This window comes from Terrapene carolina, unplaced genomic scaffold (genome assembly GCF_002925995.2).
Source record: "Terrapene carolina triunguis isolate 2854851 unplaced genomic scaffold, T_m_triunguis-2.0 Scaffold66, whole genome shotgun sequence".
Lineage (NCBI taxonomy): Eukaryota > Metazoa > Chordata > Testudines > Emydidae > Terrapene > Terrapene triunguis.
The window spans coordinates 91,786,087-91,805,004 of NW_020664417.1; the positions used below are offsets into that span (position 1 = coordinate 91,786,087).

The following is an 18,918-nucleotide window of genomic DNA, read 5'->3' on the forward strand; positions in this document are numbered from 1 at the left end:
TGGAACCATTTATGTGTTCAGCAGCTCAGTGAGGGACCATCAGCCATGTGTGAATATGCAAAAAGAGCCCAGTTATGTAAATGAGCAGATGTTAATACCAGGGAGGAGCTTTGAGCTGTCCGATTGATGGTTTCAGTCTGTCATTGGCTGTATTAACTACAACATATTTGCATGGTTCAGATGGTAAAGCAGCCAGAGTTAGCTTGACAAACACAGGGGGTAACAACAGCTGTTTGATTAATGAAGAGTAACCGAGCAGGCTGCAGGTTGTAACACAAGTAAGAAGAGCTAAAATCATTCAGCCATTTACTGTGTGTGGGTTTACATCCAATCAGCTGAGTCTGTTTCATAGAATCATAGAATATTAGGGTTGGAAGGGACCTCAGGAGATCATCTAGTCCGACCCCCTGCTCAAAGCAGGATCAATCCCCAACTAAATCCCCAAATGGCCTCCTCAAGGATTGAACTCACAACCCTGGGTTTAGCAGGCCAACGCTCAAACCACTGAGCTATCCCTCCCCCCTTTTGAATTCATTAATCTTATAACACATTTTCCTTTTATTTAAGGGCCAGGTTACTAAAAGCAGTGGCGCCAGCAGCTCCGTGCTTCTCTGCAGCGGCACCAGTGGCTGCATGCACTTTGCACCTCCAGAATGATGGATGTTCTCGACGGCTTGAAGGGTGCACACAGGCAGGCTGAAAATGAGGTTTGGGAAGAGCTCACCCAAGCATGCTCAGATTTTGAGTGCAAGTGCAGCACAGAAAAGTTGAAAAGTGGCATCAGCGTGCCAGGCTCCAGCACTTCCCATTGTGTCCGTGCCCCTACCCCCTCTACCTCTGTGACCTGGTAGGTGCCCAAGCCTGAGAGTTGCAGGGAACTGTGTGAGAGGAGCAGGGGGACCTCCAGACCTCTCTCCTTCTAGCCCTTTTACCGTGCCCGCTCCGACCCCAGCAGCTACCTCTTCTGGGTGGGTGTGGCCAGCCCAGCAGCCCCCAGGAAGCTGACTGAACACCACCTTCCTTGGCTCCTGCTGGCTTGTGCTAACCAGAATCCGTCTGAGTATGTTCGCAATCAATGCTGTTCTGGAACAGGCCAAGCATGTTCTGTGTGGCTGCCCCTACTGCCCTGCCCATTGGGCCATATCCTTCCTCTGCAGCTTCCACATCCAGCCTCCCCCCATCCCCAACTCTGTTGAAAATCCTATGTGTGCCTGCTTGTGTCTCAGGGTTCAGCTGCATTCGGTCTTGGAGAATCTGGACAGGTCTGGGAGAATCTGGACCACAAAGTCTTACCCTACTCTGCAAACAGTAGACACAGCCATTTACAAATCCCTAGATTAGTATAATTTCCCTAGGTTAATAATGATTGAAACCTTTCCAGTGGGATTTTAGTGAGGATCTATTCCAGTGAAAGGAGACACCCAGGCCATTGTAGAAATGTATTTACAATAGTAGAGCAAGTTGAATTTTTTCTGATGGAACAGCTTTCCTTCAAAAAATGTGGATTTGACAAAATCCAAACATACTCTGGGAATGCATCAGTTATTCTGAAAATGATAAAAATGATTCATTTTGACAAGATCAGAACATTTCCTTTGAATGTGGTTCAAGTGTTTTGATTTTGTAATCGTTTTGACATGTTATATTTTATATTGATAACATAAAGGTCAAGTAGATGAAGTTTAAATCAAAATGAAACATTGCTTTGATTTTTCCCAAAATGAAATTTTGGAATTTCCATATCACAGGAAATGTTGAAATTTCAAATTGTCATGCCGATTCACAACAAGCCCCCCTCCACCTTCCCAAAATTTGGAATTTCTCACCATATGAGAATTCCTGTTTCTTATCAGCGCTCTGTAACGGAATTAAGTCATTTTGCTAGAAGATAGAAACATTCAAGACTGAAAGATAGAAGGTGTAACAGCTGTTTGGAATGACTTGTATTGAAACTCAAGTAAGTGTGTCTGTTGCACTGGGGTTCAAGACTGGGAATAAAGCAGCATAAACTGTAGTAAATCTCAGGCATCTGTAAATTCTAGTATCTATGTGATTATTCAAACAATTTAGCTCTTTCAGCTTTCTCCTTTTGGCTGTGTGTTCAGAGATGAAAAACGTTACGCTCTTCCTTCGCACTTCATAAAATGTGAAAAATTGACAGTTGTATCTGCAGGAAGCAGTAACTGCAATGCACGCTGCAGAGAGCAGGGAGGTTTTTGTATTGGTCTGTATCACTGTGAGAGGTAAGCTGCTAGTCTGGTGGCAGTAATAATCACCAGCATCATCAGCTTCTACGCTGCTGATTGTGAATGTGAAATCAGTGCCAGACCCACTGCCACTGAACCGGGCTGGGACCCCCGACTGGAGGGTGCTAGCGCGGTAGATAAGAAGTTTGGGAGCTTGTCCAGGTTTCTGTTGGTACCAGTGTAAGTAACTGCCAATGCTCGTACTGGCTTTGCAGTTGATAGAGACTCTCCCTCCCACTGGCACTGCCAGAGATTCCGGGGACTGAGTCATCACAATTTGCCCAGCGGAGTCTGGATAAAGAGAGAAGATGGGAAGGGAATGAACAATGACACAATGCTGGAGATGACAAGTGTTCAGACGCTGAAACACAGTTTGAATTTTCCAATGTGAATTTATACTAAAATACAACAGTAGAATATTAATTAAATAAGTTGGACTGACAGCATTTCTGATCTGTCACACTGATGTGTGACATTTTCAAAAATTGTATTTATTAATTTCTTACCCTGAATCCAGAGAACCAGCAGCCAGAGAAGGGGCGTGTGTGAGATCATCTTGCCTGACCGTGGTTGGAAAAGCTCGTTCATAAGTGAGCCGTGGAAAATGAAATGTTTATATGTGCTCAGCAGCTCAGTGAGGACACCTCACCCCTATGCAAAATGCATGTAAATTTACTGCACTTTTAGTTTCAGCCCAGAGATGTGAAATGTTCATATTTGGCTTATTTCCTGCTGCTCTTCTATTTTACAATGATATTGTGTTTTCCTAGATTCAGATGCTATATATACAGATGTCTTTGCAGATCTTGCTTATATTTGACCAGATTTGACAGGTCTCTCCTAAATATTCACTTGGGCTGTGCCACCGGAGTCTGGGCATGGGCCTTCATTTTACCCTCTCCCTCTGAACACACTCTGGATGTCATTGATTTCATGCCCTAGGAAGACACCTTGTCTTTCTTAGACAAAGCAGGGATTCCCAAATGGCTGGGCTTCCCCACAACATCACCCCCAAGGTGTGTCTATTAGCCTGAGAGCTCTCGCTATAGAAGAGCTAAAGAACCTAGGGCCTCATTTACAGATGTGCTGAGCACCAGCATCCCCAGTACAAGTGAATAGAAGCTGTAGGTGCTTGGCCTCTATATAAGAATGGCCATACTGCGTGAGACCAATGGTCCATCCAGCCCAGCATTCTGTCTTCTGACAGTGGCCAATGCCACATGCTTCAGAGCACAGGAACAGAACAGGGCAATTTATTGAGTGATCCATCCCCTGACTTCCAGTCCCAGCATCTGGCAGCTAGAGGCTTAGGGACACTCAAATCACAGGTTTGCCTCCCTGACCTTCTTGACTAATAGCCATTGATGGACCTGTCCTCCATGAACTTATCTTCTTCTTTTTAGTACCCCATCATAATTTTGGACTTTTTTTGTTTTTGTTTTTAAACCTGCTGCCTATTAATTTCATTGGGTAACCCCCCTGGTTCTTGTGTTATGTGAAGGGGTAAATAACACTTCCTCACTCACTTTCTCCACACCAGTTATGATTTTATAGACCTCTATTATATCCCTCCCAGATAATCAGGCTCTATATCAGATGCATGCAGCTTCAATCCAGTATGGAGCGAATCGTCTGGGTGCTAATCATTTTGGCCTTGACAATTCCTCCTCTCCTCTCCTCTCCTCTCCTCTCCTCTCCTCCCTTTTCCTGTTTTCACCTTCCTTCAAAAATGTTATCTCTTTCCATTATAATCTTTCCTCTTCTATCCAAGGGCCATGGAAGATAGTACTATCAATATTACACAAATGTGACAGAGAATGTGAAATCAGTGCTATATCCACTGCCACTATACCGGGCTGGAACCACCGTAGGGCAAGAAGAAGCTTAATAGATAATGGGTTTAGGAGCTTTTTCAGACATTTGTTGGTACCAGGCTATGTCAGCAGTAACACGTGAACTGGCTTTGCAACTGATAGTAACACTTTTACCTTCACTAACTGAAAGGGATGCTGGGGACTGAGTCATCACAGTCTCTCCACTGGTGTCTAGAAACATAAAATCTGCGCATGCCACATTTTTAAAATGTAAATTTCACATGATTATTGGTGCTACGAATTGTGTCCCACACCAGATAAACCCACCTGCCTTTTTAAAACTTCATCTTTTTGTTCTTTCTTACCCTGAACCCAGAAAAAAAAAGAAAAGGCATATGTATAAAATCATCTTGACTCTTCTGGGTGACAAGAAGCTCAGAGCCCTGCAGTGAAATCTATAATACAACCTGGTAGAGGTATAACCCCACTCAGAGCAGTGAGGAAATGGCACTTTGGTGTGAAAATGCAAAGAGACCAAGCTATGTAAATTGCCTCTGAGTTTCAGGGTAGTCTGGAAATGTTTCTTTTCTTAAACCACCCCCTCCCAGGGGCTATTTTAAAATAAGCCCAGAAAAATTACAACACAATCCTGAGAAAGGACATGGAAGTCCTTTTAGGTTTAGCTTGGCATGTTTCTAATCAGAGGGCTCCTTTCTACAAACAGCCAAGTTCATTCTTTAATGTGTACATGTTATTAAAGATACTGTACAAGCCAAAACATTCAGCTCCCCCCAGCAGCTCCAGGATAGTAGAATCATTGGAGAGAAAGGTAGAAAATTTCAATAGGAATTTTAGCCTCTCTTATGCCTTTGCATGGTCTCCAGTGCTCTGTCCAATCCAATTTTGAATAGTGGTAATGATGGATCTGGTTTAGGTCAAGCGCAGTAAACTGTATAGAACATCTCCATTAATGGATTGAAGTCCACTGTTTTATGCTTTCATGCATAAGAAGCAAAATAAAATAAAATAAAAAGTTGTATTTCAGTTAATAATCCCTTGCACTGTGCACTAACATTTAAAAATGCTTTAAAAACATTAACAAATCATGTCTTCCAACACCCGTTAAGGGAAGGAAATTACCACATCTGTTTTTTATAGATGGAAAACCCAGGCATGTAGAAGTTGTGTTTTGGCCAAGGTTAGTGAGTGAGTTAGAGACCAGGCTGGGGTTAGATCCCAATTCTCCTGACTCTCAGTTCTTGCATTAACCACTAGACCATGCCATCTCCCTGGGATTCCATTTTGGGGATCTCATGCAGTCCTGAACGGCCCATAGTCAGATATCAACACAATGACGTGTGTTCCTACTTGATATGGTGGCGCTGGCCAGGGGGCAGGGATTATTTGGGGGATGCGCAGTATGAGACCAGATCAACAACACATCCCCTGAGCCAAGTGTTTGCTCGTTCACTAAGAGCTGACTAAACAGAAAGCACAGCTCAACCTTAACTATAGCACAGCTGGCATGTCAGTATAATGAAAGAATCTGTTCAGCTATGGTCTCCATGCTGATAGTGGTCTACAGTCCGGCATTTACAGTGTATAGAGTCTACCCCACATCACCAAGTATTTATTGCTTTGCCAAACTGACTGATAAGCAGGAAGTTGTATCTGTTTTCCTGTGGCTTTTGTTAGTCCATCTTGTGTGGGTTGGGATCTGGAAGAGAAATGAGCAGGGTCCAGCTAGTCCAAGTGCAGTGACACCCAGATAATTCAGGAGTTTATGCAGGAGGTTGGGATCTAGCTCTCTCCTTTAAACTGAACCCTCCAAGATACTCCTTATTAGACATGTACTCAATAGTATCAGATCAAAGTCAAACCAGCTTGTTGATTCTGAAATCATCCAGCCTGAAATCGCTAGAAGTAGAAAGAAAATACACAGCATTGACAATATTGTGAAATGTACTTTAAATCTACTAGAAGTTAAAGATAGCAGTAATTGTGTGTTACATTGCATAACTCAACAGACTGTTCTCAGTGTTCATATTTTCATTCTTCTACCTCCAACCCAGAAAAATAACATCAAGAAAAGCTTTTCATATGGAATTACATTGGCCATGCTGAGTGACCAGGAGCTCAGAGCCCTGCAGTGAAATCTGAAGTACAATCGGACAGATTTATAATCCTTGCTCAGAGCATGAATAAAATGACACTGGGGTATGAATATGCAGAGACTGAGCAATGTAAATTGTCTCTGAGGTGTAGGGTATATGCTGAAAATGCTGATATTTGTGGATCATCAGAAGCCAGGGTTTGCGTCTAGAGCAGAATTTAATCAAGCACAGTCCGGAGAAAATGAAAACGGACCCTTTCAAATGACACTAAAATCCTCTGTCACACTGCTCCTTTCTACAACATCCACATCCCCGTTTAGTTATTTCTGTGATGCATTCTTGAGTCTAAGAAGGAAAATAAAAATATAACAGAGCCTAGTTACATTCATGACTGACCTCAGCCAAGCTTTTAAAATCTCCATCGTAGCCCAAACTTTATAATATCATAGACATCAGAGATATAAAGACCTCTGCAGAGTTACTTTCCACTCTAGTGTTAAACATCTTAGCTGACAGAGCTGTCTTCCAGTAAATGCTCTCATACAGTAGTAATTAGCAAAGCCATTGAGCTGATTGTGCTGTTTCATATAAAGGGAGCTCCATTAACGTGAGTGGAGCTGTCTTGATCTACACCAGCAGGGGATGTGGCCCATTGAAACAAGAATTTTGGCCCTGGTTTAATTTTTAAAATAATATGATTGGATCCTCGCTCTATGGAATGAATCTTGCACACAGCTGTGGAAAATTGGTTTTTACAGCTGCTTCTGCTGTTTTGGACTGGCGTGCTCAGTGTGAAGATGGGCTGTAATTTCTTTAGTGGGGTTTACAAGAAAAGCCAGCTATAAGAAATCTTCAGTACGTGGGATTTTATTACAGTTAGACGTTCTGTGAACTGGATTACTGGGTCTCTCTGTGGCTGATTGGTGAGAGACCTTCAGAGACTGAAAGGACAAGAATCTCTGAAGAGATTCACTGTTCATAAATGCACAGGTTATGCCCATTGGTTTAGGTCAGTGTAGTTCCACTGAAATCAACAGAGCTCTGCTGATTTGCACCAGCTGGGGACCTGGACAGGAAATCACCTGATTCAGATTAGAATGTCACTTCGGTGGACTTTTTAAGTCAGCTGCTCTGCCTCTTTATCCTGGGTGGACTTTAAAGCTGCCCTTCCCTCTCTTTCTCCTTTCATTTTTCTCTCCTTGTTTCCCCTACTCTCTGAGATGGCCACTGTATGGGTGTACCAGGGCATTCTGGAATCAAATATTGTTTCTGTTCTTTAGGAACGAGCCCGTCTTTTCTTCTTGCACTGGTTTCTTATTTTTTACTATTAATTGTATCAAGCATGCTGCACTTTTATGGAGGACTGAAAAACGAACTGAGGTTCTTCGACTCTAGTCCACCTAGTAGTAACTAAGAGAGAAAACATCAAAGGCTGATGTAATTATTGACACTGAAGCGGGCGTAGCAGATGTTTAGATGGTTCTATACATGAAGCAGATGTTCTAATGAGCAAAACTAACTGAACAGAAGACGCTGGATGAGATAGTGTCTTTTACTCTGAGCACAGGCTGTTAGGATTAGACGATTGCCGTTTTCCAGTGTGGATGCTTTACAAAGCTGAGGTATTTCGTCAAGTCAGTAGAAAGGTGCTTGGATTGTAACCTGCTGTCAGTAGGAAGTTGGATGCAGCCCATAAGAGCAAATCTGAACCCACGGTGTGAGCACCTGTAAGGACCAGAAGTTCTTGTGTGTGGAGGGCGGTGACTGAAGTCTGACACATCCACCCACCCTACTGCAGGGGAGCAGAGATAACAATGTAACTGCACAGGAAGCACCTGAAATACTGAGTGTGAGTCTGAATCTAAACAGCAGGGAGGTTTTTGTGCTGGTCTGTATCACTGTGTGAGAGGGTCACTGTTATACTGCTGGCAGTAATAATCTCCAGCATCATCTGCTTCAACCCGGCTGATTGTGAATGTAAAATCAGTGCCAGACCCACTGCCACTGAACCGGTCTGGGACCCCAGTGTAACGGGAGGTAGCAGCATAGATAAGAAGCTTAGGAGCTTGTCCTGATTTTTGTTGGTACCAGGCCATCCAGCTGCTAGCACTGGAACTGGCTTTGCAGTTGATGGTGACTCTGTCACCAGGAGACACTGCCAGGGATTCTGGAGTCTGAGTCAGCACAATCTGCCCACTGGAGTCTGGATTGGAGAAAAAAATTGGTATAAAAAGAAATGTAAAATCCTTCAATATCAGAATAATTAACACTACAAAGCTGCATCTCTAGGAGTTTAGCCTGGAGCTCTCTTTCTGCTAACACTGTAAATGCTGCTAGGAATGATTGCTGGAAAGGGAAATATTTTAGTATTTAAATCCTAGAAAAATATTATAACTTTTCTTTTAAACAAATCCTCCTGTGTGGTTGTTCTTACCCTGAATCCAGAACACAAGAAGCCAGAGAAATTGAGTCTGGGAGATCATCTTGATACGTGAGGAGTGACAGATACCAAGTTCAGAAGCACAAAGTATGAAGGTGACATTTATATCTGCTCTGAACAGCCAGGAACTGTCACTCGGGTGGAAATATGCAAAGCAGCATCTCTGTGTAAATGTCCATTCCCTCTGCAGACCCAGGGCCACGTTTACACCTCAGTCTGGTAACGCATCTCCCATTCCTGGCAGTGAGGGATGCCCAGATGGGTCAGGCAGGGGATGGTCTTTACAATCAGTGGGCCCAGAGTGTCCTGGAGCTTTTCCTGATCAAGGAGCCCAGCACTGGGCTCAGTTTGTTCACAAGCTCAGTGGCATCCGGTGTCTGTGTCACTAGTAACATCCAACTCTCATGGCTTATTTAGTGCTTTGATCCCAGTGTTCACTCAGAGAGCAATTTCACGCATTGATTATTAGGATGCTAGTTAATTAGTTCATTAATTAGTTCATCTTTACACAGTGCTTTGAAAAATTGCAGGTCTGCTTAAGGACTACATATTATTATAATTGACAGATTCCCTTGTAATGTCTGTCATTGAATACAGACAGGGAGGTAATAAATTCATAGATTCCAAGGCCAGAAGGGACCATTTTGGTCACCTAGTCTGACCTCCTGCATAATGCAGGTCATAGAACTTCCGCAAAATAATTCCTAGAGCAGAGCTTCTAGACAAAACATCCAAGTGTGATTTAAAAATGGTCAGTGATGGAGAATATACCATGACCCTTGGTAAATTGTTCCAATGGTTAAGTACTGTCACCGTTAAAAATTTACACTTTATTTCCAGTCTGCGTTTGTCTAGCTTCAACTTCCTGCTATTGGATCATGTTAAACCTTTCTGGGCTAGATTGCGGAGTCAATTATTATAGAGTGTGAGAAGTCAGCCCTTAACCTTTTCTTTGTAAAGCTAAGTAGATGGAGCTCTTTGAATCTGTCATTATAAGGCAGATTTTCTAATTCTTAAATCGTTCTCGTGGCTCTTCTCTGAACCATCTCCAATCAACATCCTTCTTGAAGTGTGGCTACTAGAACTGGAGACTAGTCCAGCAGTGGTCACTCCAGGGCCAAATATGGAGGTAAAATAACCTCCCTACTCCTACTTCAGATTCCCCTGTTCATACATCCCAGAATTACTTTAGCTTTTTTGGCTCCAGCGTCACACTGGGAGCTCATGTTCAGCTGATTATACGTTTAGCCATATTAAAATGTGAATTGTTTGCTTGTGCCCAGTTTACTTAACAATCCAGATCACTCTGTGTCAGTTCCCTGTCCTCTACATTATTTACACTCCACCAGTTTTTGTGTCATCTAACCTTTATTAGTGATGATTTTATGTTTTCTTCCAGGTCATTGATAAAAAATTAAAATTAACAAAGGGCCAAGAACCAAGCCCTGTGGGACCCCACTGGAAAAACACCCCCTCTATGATGATTCCACAATATACAGTTGCATTTTGAGACCTATCAGTTAGCCAGTTTTTAATCCATTTAATGTATGCCATGATAATTTTATACAGTTCTATTTTTTTAAATCAAGATGTTTTGCGGTTCCAGGTCAAATGCCTTACAGAAGTCCAGTTATATTACAACATAATTACATTTATCAACCATTCTTGTTATCGCATTAAAAAAAAAGATACCAAGTTAATTTGACAGGAGCTATTTTCCACAAACCCATGTTGATTTGCATTAATTACATTACCTTCCTTTATTTTTTGTTAATCAAGCCCTGTATGAGCTGCTCCATTATCTTGCATGGGATCGATATCAGGCTCACAGGCCTATAATTACCCGGATCATCCCTTTTACCCTTTCTAAAAATTGGTTCACATTGGTTGACTTCCAGTCTTCTGGAAATTCCCCAATGCTCCAACACTTTTTGAAAAATCAACATTAAGGGTTCAGCAATCTCCTCAGCAAGCTCTTTTAAAACTCTTGGATGGAAATTATCTGGACTTGCTGATTTACAAATGTTTAACTTTAGTAGCTTCTGTATAACATGGCTTCTGAGATACTAGTGGAATGGAAAGTGTTATTAACATACAATGAAACGATATCATCTGTTTTCCCCAAATATGGAACAGAACTATTTATTGAACCCTTCAAACTTTTCTGTATTATTACTGATAATTCTACTATTTCCATCTAGTAATGGACCAATATTATTCTCAGAATTCTTATTGTTCCTAATATATTTTAAAAAAAACTTGCTTATTGTCCTTAACTGTGGTGACCATAGATTTCTAATTATATCCCTTTGCTTCTTTTATTAATTTTCTACAATTCCTAACTCGGATTTATAGTCATCAGCTCCTTACTTTCTATTTGTTATATATTTTTATTTAATTTTTTTATAGTTGCGTTCAATTCCCCCTCTAAAACAGGTCAGTTTTTTTAAGTAGTGAAGCCTTCTTTCTCAATTGTAGGATTGTGACTATATGGGCATCTAGTAAGGTGTTCTTAAATGATTCCCAATGATCATTCACATTTTTCTGATTAAATTCTTCCTTTTGCCTGATTTGGCTCATAATGGTATTCAACTTTGTGATATTGGCTCTGTTAAAGTACCAAGTGTATATATAACCAGTCTGGACTTCATTCTGCTTGAACATTATAAATATGATCAATTCAAGATCACTTGTCCCTAAGCTACTGTACATTTTTAGTTTTGTGCTCCATTCCTCTTTATCTGTTAAAACGAGGTCTAGTAAAGAATTCCCCCATGTTGGCTATAACGGGTTTTAACTTTAAGAGATTAAACTTGTTACTATGGTTGGTTGCAATGCCGCCCATCCCATTCCTCCCTAAGATCATTGAATGGCCATTTATAGCTGTTGTCTCCAATTCCTCTTCTCCAGCTCCCATCTGATCTGGTTTCTGCCCTTTCTGCTGCATAAACTGCTCTCCGCCTTTTCCTGGCCCAATCTCCATGCCCATGGTCCTTGATGTCTTGGCTGCATTTGACCCTGTTGATCTCCACACACATCACAGAAATCTTGTCCTCCCTAGGTTTTCATGATGTCACCTTGTCCTGGTTCTCCTCCTACCTCGCTCGTTCTTGCAGTGTCTAGTTTGGTTGGTCATCGTCCTTCCTTGTGAGAACCCCCAGGCTTCCATCTGTAGTGCCCTACTCTGATGCTTGGAATGTGTTTATACATTGTCTAGGGGCTGGGATCCCAATTCTGGGTGGGGCCTCTGGGTATTAACTGTACACTAATTGCTAAATTATAACATTAAAGTGTTTGTCATTGTGACGCATGACCAGAAAGTGTTAAGCATCCTGCAGGATAAATGACTCAAATTCAACTCTTAAAAAACACATGGGGATATAATGTTTGTGTTTTGGTGTATTTACATATATATTGGTAGAAGTCAACAATATCATCAAACAGTCCCTATCTATGCTGTATTCTGTTAATTCAGAGATCAAAAGAACATCTTAAATGAATGTTTAAATGAACACAGGATATTGCTGTATGCATCTCTCAAATGTATAGCAAATCATCTGCAAATGGTGGAAAAACAGGCAATTGCCTCATGTTAATTCGTGTAGCTAATTACCCATGATGCTTAGGAAATAGACCTACTTCAAAATTGCCCTGATTGCCTATTATTGGCCTAAGGACTCCCAACTGTCAAAGAAGGCCTGGAATTGTATAAAGGACCCTTGAGTCCTGATCCTGTCATCTCAGATCTGCTTGCAATTTCATGCAGGGGAAGCCTAAGCCATAAAGACTGAGATCCCAGTTCTGACTGGACCACCCTGAATATAAACACTGGACTATAACCTATGGACTAATTCTGAAAGAACTCTTTGCATCTACAAAACTCTCCATCTCTGCTACAAATCTGAATCTCAAGTTTGTACTCGTGTCTGTATGTATACTGTTCTTTTAACCAATTCTCTCTCCCTTTTCTTTGTTAATAAATTTTAGTTTAGTTAATAAGAATTGGCTGTAAGTCTGGAATATTCATTAACCTGGGAGGTAATGTGTCCAATCCTTTGGGATTGGTAGAACTTTTTTATACGATGAATAAGATTTTTAGAAATCCTCATCATACCTGACTTGGGTGTCTAGGTGGAGGCCTGGGGCTGGGTTTCTTTAAGGGAACCATTTTGTTGACTTCTGAGTAACAAATGAGATATAATAGAAGCCGTTTTGTGCTGGCTTGGTAAATCTAAGTATTGGAATATCCACCAGCTTTGGGGATTGCCTGTCCCATTCTTTGCAGTTCACCCTAATTGAGTGACCTCAGCTGGCTCCCCTGAACCTCCGGTCACAGTCATATATACACAGAAGACACCTCAGCTCTTACTGCCTTATTCCCTCCCCTAGTAGATTAATATACCAGATAACACATCATAATTGAACCCTGTGAGACCTTGCATAAGAAAGCCCACCAGGCAAGATGAGCAACTGCGAAAGACTGAGCCCTGTCAAAATGATAAGAAAGGGGCCTATGTCATGGTTTTTGGAGAATGTGATGTTACATTTTGCACCCCACAGACAGTATTATATAGAGCTGATTGTAAAACTCATATTTTCCTATGAAAATATTAACTGCAGAGGGCTGCAAGCAAAGTGTTCTGAGTTTAGTAACAAAGACAGCTTCCTCAACCAAACACAAAGGGACATGGATAACAGAAAAGAGAGAAGGTTAAAGGAATCAAAGAATGAGATGCTCCTTTGTTAGGTGGTAAGTGAGTGATTATTGTTGTCAGCTTTAGGGCTAAATTATAGCTCTTTCCTCAGGCAGGCAGAATCCCTGGTCCATCTGAGGTCAGGCAGGAAAACTGGACTGGAGGAGTGGTTGAGATGATGGATAAAATTCCCATCCCTTTGCCAAAGTGGAGAGGAGACAGCATCAGAGGAACAGGCAAAAAAGAAATCCAGGGATTATCTAAGGTAGGTTGTTAAACCAAAAAAACACCACGGCCTTTGCACTCATTAGACCCATAACGTGGAGTGGAAAATAAAATAAAAGTAAAGGATAGATGCAGCACAGAAAAAAACACAGCTGCTCGAGAACAACACTGTCTGTCTGTGCCAAGATCCACTCATGTGCCAACGAAATCTCTTGGTCAACATTGACAAAGGCTTGAATATGTAAAACCACATCGAGCTGTGGTTAGTTTACTGAGCATATTCTCTGTTTGGGAGCTGTTATTTTAACATATCTTCATTTGGGCCAAAATGATCATACCCTGGTGGGTGCCTAAATTAAGGCCCCTAAATCCATATTTGGCACAGAAGTAAAAATGGCCTCATTTTTTCAAAGGGGCTGAGCATCTTCAGCTTCCATGGATTTCAGTGCAGTTAGTGGGTGCTCAGCAGCTGTGGAAATCAAGTGTCCATACAGATTTAGTAGCCTAACTTCAGGCACCCAGGTTGGGAAGGGTTGGTCTCAGGTGTTGAATAGCAATGGGTGTGTTAGAAGAGAGAGTTTTCTTATGTCATTCTCCCCTATGAATCAATGGTGGAGTCATCTCCTGCATGATTTATTCCTTTTATATTCATGGACTGGAAAACCCTTTGGTATATATCTGTATATACTGGCATCATCCATCATATATGTATTGCACTGGAGTCACTTTGGTTTTTGTTCCTGTTTGTGGAAGTCTTGAGCACATTGCCCTTTGGGATATTTGGAGCTGATATTGAAGTTGAACAGAAAGAGAACTGGGTTTGTCAGAGGATCAGAGTTTTAACTTGGAGAATTGATTTGTGTACTGTTAATTAGAACGTCAGTGGTTGTTACATTAGGGTTATGGAAGCCATTTAAGGTTATACACAACATTTCAAATATTACAGCAGTTTGGTTGAGTTTTATGCTTGTGTGCTGCCATCTGGTGGCAAGACTAGAAGAATCAACATCATTGTTAATATGAGGTGAAATTTACAGTCTGCAGATAAGGTGGGACTTTCACTTCAGGGGGTAGCCATGTTGACAAGAAGGTGTGAGTATCAACAGAGGGAAAATTACGTTTTGTAGTGACCCAGCCACTCCCATTCTTTATTCAGGCCTAATTTTATGGTGTCAAGTTTGCAAATTAATTCTAATTCTGCAGTTTCTCATTGAAGTCTGGTTCTGAAGATTTTTTGTTGAAGAATGGCCACTTTTAAATCTGTTATTGAGTGTCCAGGGAGATTGACGTGCTCTCCTACTGCTTTTTGAATGTTACAATTCTTGATGTCTGATTTGTGTCGATTTAATCTTTTGCGTAGAGACTGTCCGGTTTGGCCAATGTACATGGCAGAGGGGCATTGCTGGCACATGATGGCATATATCACATTAATAGATGTGCAGGTGAACAAGCCCCTGATGGTGTGGCTGATGTGGTTAGGTCCTATGATGGTGTCCCTTGAATAGATATGCAGACAGAGTTGGCAATGGGGTTTGTTGCAGAGACTGGTTCCTGGGTTAGTGTTTCTGTTGTGTGGTGTGTAGTTGCTGGTGAGTATTTGCTTCAGGTTGGGGGGCTGTCTGTAAGTGAGGACTGGCCTGTCTTCCAAGGTCTGTGAGAATGAGGGATTGTCCTCCGGGATAGGTTGTAGATCCTTGATGATGTGCTAGAGAGGTTTTAGTTGGGGGCTGTAGGTGACGGCTAGTGGCGTTCTGTTACTTTCTTTATTGGGCCTGTACTGTAGTAGGTGATTTCTGGGTACCCTTCTGGCTCTGTCAATTACAAAAAGGAATTTTCCCTCTGTTGATACTCACACCTTCTTGTCAACTGTTGGGAATGGGCCACATCCATCCTGATTGAATTGGCTTCATTAGCAGTGATGCCCCACTCGGTAAGGCAAATCCCATCTTTTCATGTGCTGAATATTTATACCTTACTACTGTATTTTTCACTCCATGCAGCTGATGAAGTGGGTTATGGCCCATGAAAGCTTATGCCCAAATAAATATGTTAGTCTCTAAGGTGCCACAAGGACTCCTCATTGTTTTTACTTTCACTTCAGTAATTCATAGGCCTCATGCCGGCCCTCAAAAGGAGGTAAATGTCATCATAGAATCATAGATTATCAGGGTTGGAAGGGACCTCAGGAGGACATCTAGTCCAACCCCCTGCTCAAAGCAGGACCAATCCCCAACTAAATCATCCCAGCCAGGGCTTTGTCAAGCCTGACCTTAAAAGCCTCCAAGGAAGGAGATTCCACCACCTGCCTAGGTAACCCATTCCAGTGCTTCACCACCCTCCTAGTGAAAAAGTTTTTCCTAATATCCAACCTAAATCTCCCCCACTGCAACTTGAAACCGTTACTCCCTGTTCTGTCATCTGGTACCACTGAGAACAGACTAGATCCATCCTCTTTGGAACCCCCTTTCAGGTAGTTGAAAGCAGCTATCAAATCCCCCCTCATTCTTCTCTTCTGCAGACTAAACAATCCCTGTTCCCTCAGCCTCTCCTCATAAGTCATGTGCTCCAGCCCCCATCATTTTTGTTGCCCTCCACTCAGGGCCGGCTCCAGGCACCAGCTTGGCAAGCAGGTGCTTGGGGCAGCGGCTCGGAAGAGGGGCGGCACGTCCAGCTATTCGGCGGCAATTCGACGGATGGTCCCTCGCTCAGAGCGAAGGGCCTTCCGTCGAATTGCCGCCGCAGATCGCGATCGCGGCTTTTTTTTGGGGGGGCTGCTTGGGGCAGCCAAAACCCTGGAGCCGGCCCTGCCTCCACTCTTTCCAATTTTTCCACATCCTTCTTGTAGTGTAGGGCCCAAAACTGGACACAGTACTCCAGATGAGGCCTCACCAATGTCGAATAGAGGGGAACGATCACGTTCCTCGATCTGCTGGCAATGTCCATACTTATACAGGCCAAAATGCCTTTAGCCTTATTGGCAACAAGGGCACACTGTCAACTCATATCCAGCTTCTTGTCCATTGTAACCCCAGGTCCTTTTCTGCAGAGCTGCTGGCTGTATTATTCACACAATATGGAGAGTAAGATACACAGGTGAAATGCTTTAGGAACACACCTGTATTACAAAAGGCACCTGTTAAACGGAGGTCAGTGTTAGTTACCAAGGCTGTTAGACCAGTGGTGGGCAACCTGCAGCCCGTGGGCTGTAGGCGGCCCACCTGGGTAATCTTCTGGCAGGCCGTGAGACAATTTGTTTACATTGACTGTCTGCAGGCATGGCCGCCCACAGCTCCAAGTGGCCACGGTTCGCCATTCACGGCCAATCGGACCTGCAGGAAGTGGAGCGGGCCGCAGGGACGTGCTGGCCGCCGCTTCCAGCAACACCCATTGGCCGGGAGGTTTTGTATACATTATTATCTCTGAACTGCTAATGCTCAGCCAAACAGCACCCCGATCCAGTCGGCACAGTCTGAACAGGATGGGGTTTTCTTCCAGGCCATCAGGTGGTTTCTGTGCTCCCATTAGAGCAGAGGTATCTGGGTTTCCCAAGGAAGATGTTTGGTTAATTGTATGTTGGTGGTGGGGAGTAAAGGGGAGGTACAGAGAAGGGTGTTGCAGTGAGGAGCCCTGGATGCTGACACGGAGCACTGAGCCCTAAGTCACTGTACAGCAGCTACACTGACGCTGTGATGATCTTCACAGAAATCTGCTATTGCAGACACCCAGAGCGGGGAGGTTTTTGTATTGGTCTGTATCACTGTGAGAGGTGAGCTCTCAGCCTGCAGACAATAGTAATCTCCTGCATCATCGGCTTCAACGCTGCTGATTGTGAGAGTGTAATCGGTGCCAGACCCACTGCCACTGAACCGGGCTGGAACTCCAGAGGCAAGTGTAGAGCCCCAATAGATAAGGAGCTTAGGAGCTTGTCCGGGTTTCTGTTGATACCAGGAGATATAGTCGCTGTCAAGGCTAGAACTGGCTGTACATCTGATGGTGACTTTTTGTCCCGGAGACACTGAGAGGGATTCTGGAGACTGAGTCATTGTGACCTGCCCATAGGAGCCTGGATTAAGTATGAAATCAAAATAAATACAGAGAAAAGATCATTGATAGTGGGCAACAATAAATAATAGTGATTGACATTTGCATCTTTATAGAATGGTATGAAATGCATCATATAATACAAGATGTTCACAATCGTTATAGTCAAGCCATAACTGTGATGAATTACTTATTTAATGGCCAATCTAGCTACAATGTTTTGAATTTTTAAAATTTAAATGGATCATTGTACATTTTAGCAAGTGCCGTTCGGTTCTGATTCTTACCCGGAATCCACAGCGCCAGTAACCAGATCAGCTGAGTCTGGGAGAACATCTTGGTATGTCTGAGCTGGCAGATGCTGCTCAATAAACCGTGGAGAGTGGAACAAAATCTTTTATAGCCTCCAGAGCAACAGGGCAGTGTCACTGGGGAGTTCACATGCAAAGCAGCCCATGTGAGTGGGATCCTGGCCTCCCAGGTGTGACTGTACATAGAGCTGGTTTCTGTGCATCATCGCAGTGCATGATGCTCACTTATCCTCCTGGGGGAGGGGGGTACTCTTGTGGGTCAGGCACAGGAGACCTGGGGTCTGTTTCTGTTTCTGCCAATGTGTGACCTTTGGCTTATCGTTGTGGGCTGGATCTTGTGCAGTACGGAGCACTCTCAGTTCCCATTTCAATGGGATGACCTGTGTGAATAAGGGCTGTGGGATCTGATCCTATGCACCCAATCCTGGTCCTGCTGATGTCAAAGGCAAAACTCCCAGTTATTTCAGTGGCAGAGGAATAGGTCATTAAATTTGTCTGTGCCTCATCCTCTCTCTCTGTAATATGGGGAAGGTGATGCCCCCTGGGTGTGCCTCTGAGGCGTGATTAGTGTTTGTAAAGTGCTTGGCGATCCTCAGGAAGATGGTGCTGGATTAGTACAGGGGGTGAACATGGACCTAATCCCTCCCCCTCTACCATGGATAGGTAAATGGTGATATTGGCCTTTTATACAAGACAGTAAGGTGAGTAAGTCTCATCATACTTAGTGTTTTTTTAAAGTTCCAGCTCCTGGGGTCAAGTAAGTATGTGACAATTTCCGCTTTTAAGAAAATATTGTTTCCAGCCCACTTGGTTGTGGAGCAAAGTCTGAAAAAAGGAAATCCTGAAGGCAAGTAAAAAGGAGCCATAATTTAGTATTTATACAAATCTTGTGATGTGTTGGGCCCTGACTTGTGATTTGTGAATGGCTGGGCCGGCAATGCAGCATTCAGGGATGGTTCCTGTTATCCCACCACTTCACTTACTATGCCTGAGTCCTGGCAGAGAGTGAATTTAGACACGCTCAGGGGCAGTA

General features: G+C 43.0%; 1 protein-coding gene across 1 annotated transcript; it reads right to left on the reverse strand.

Annotated features, from left to right (window-relative positions):
* Window positions 1-17: 17 nt before the first annotated feature.
* LOC112112026 (basement membrane-specific heparan sulfate proteoglycan core protein-like) lies at window positions 18-17,910 on the reverse strand. Its single transcript, XM_026648141.1, has 7 exons — window positions 17,862-17,910; window positions 17,306-17,596; window positions 15,869-15,902; window positions 11,320-11,339; window positions 8,074-8,377; window positions 7,700-7,731; window positions 18-115 (listed from the first exon to the last, which is right to left on the reverse strand). The coding sequence occupies exons 1-7, from the start codon at window positions 17,908-17,910 to the stop codon at window positions 18-20; spliced, it is 828 nt and encodes a 275-aa protein (XP_026503926.1).
* Window positions 17,911-18,918: the final 1,008 nt, after the last annotated feature.

Excerpts from the sequence above, each read along its gene's own strand:
- LOC112112026 (XM_026648141.1), bottom strand. The coding sequence starts at position 17,910 with ATGTTCTCCCAGACTCAGCTGATCTGGTTACTGGCGCTGTGGATTCCG. Across the intron at positions 8,378-11,319 it reads CACAAAACTAAAAATGTACA|ACTCCAGTGGGCAGATTGTG; the intron begins GTAGCTTAGGGA and ends TCTCCAATCCAG. Across the intron at positions 116-7,699 it reads TATCTCATCCAGCGTCTTCT|CTCAAAGCTCCTCCCTGGTA; the intron begins GTTCAGTTAGTT and ends TCAATCGGACAG.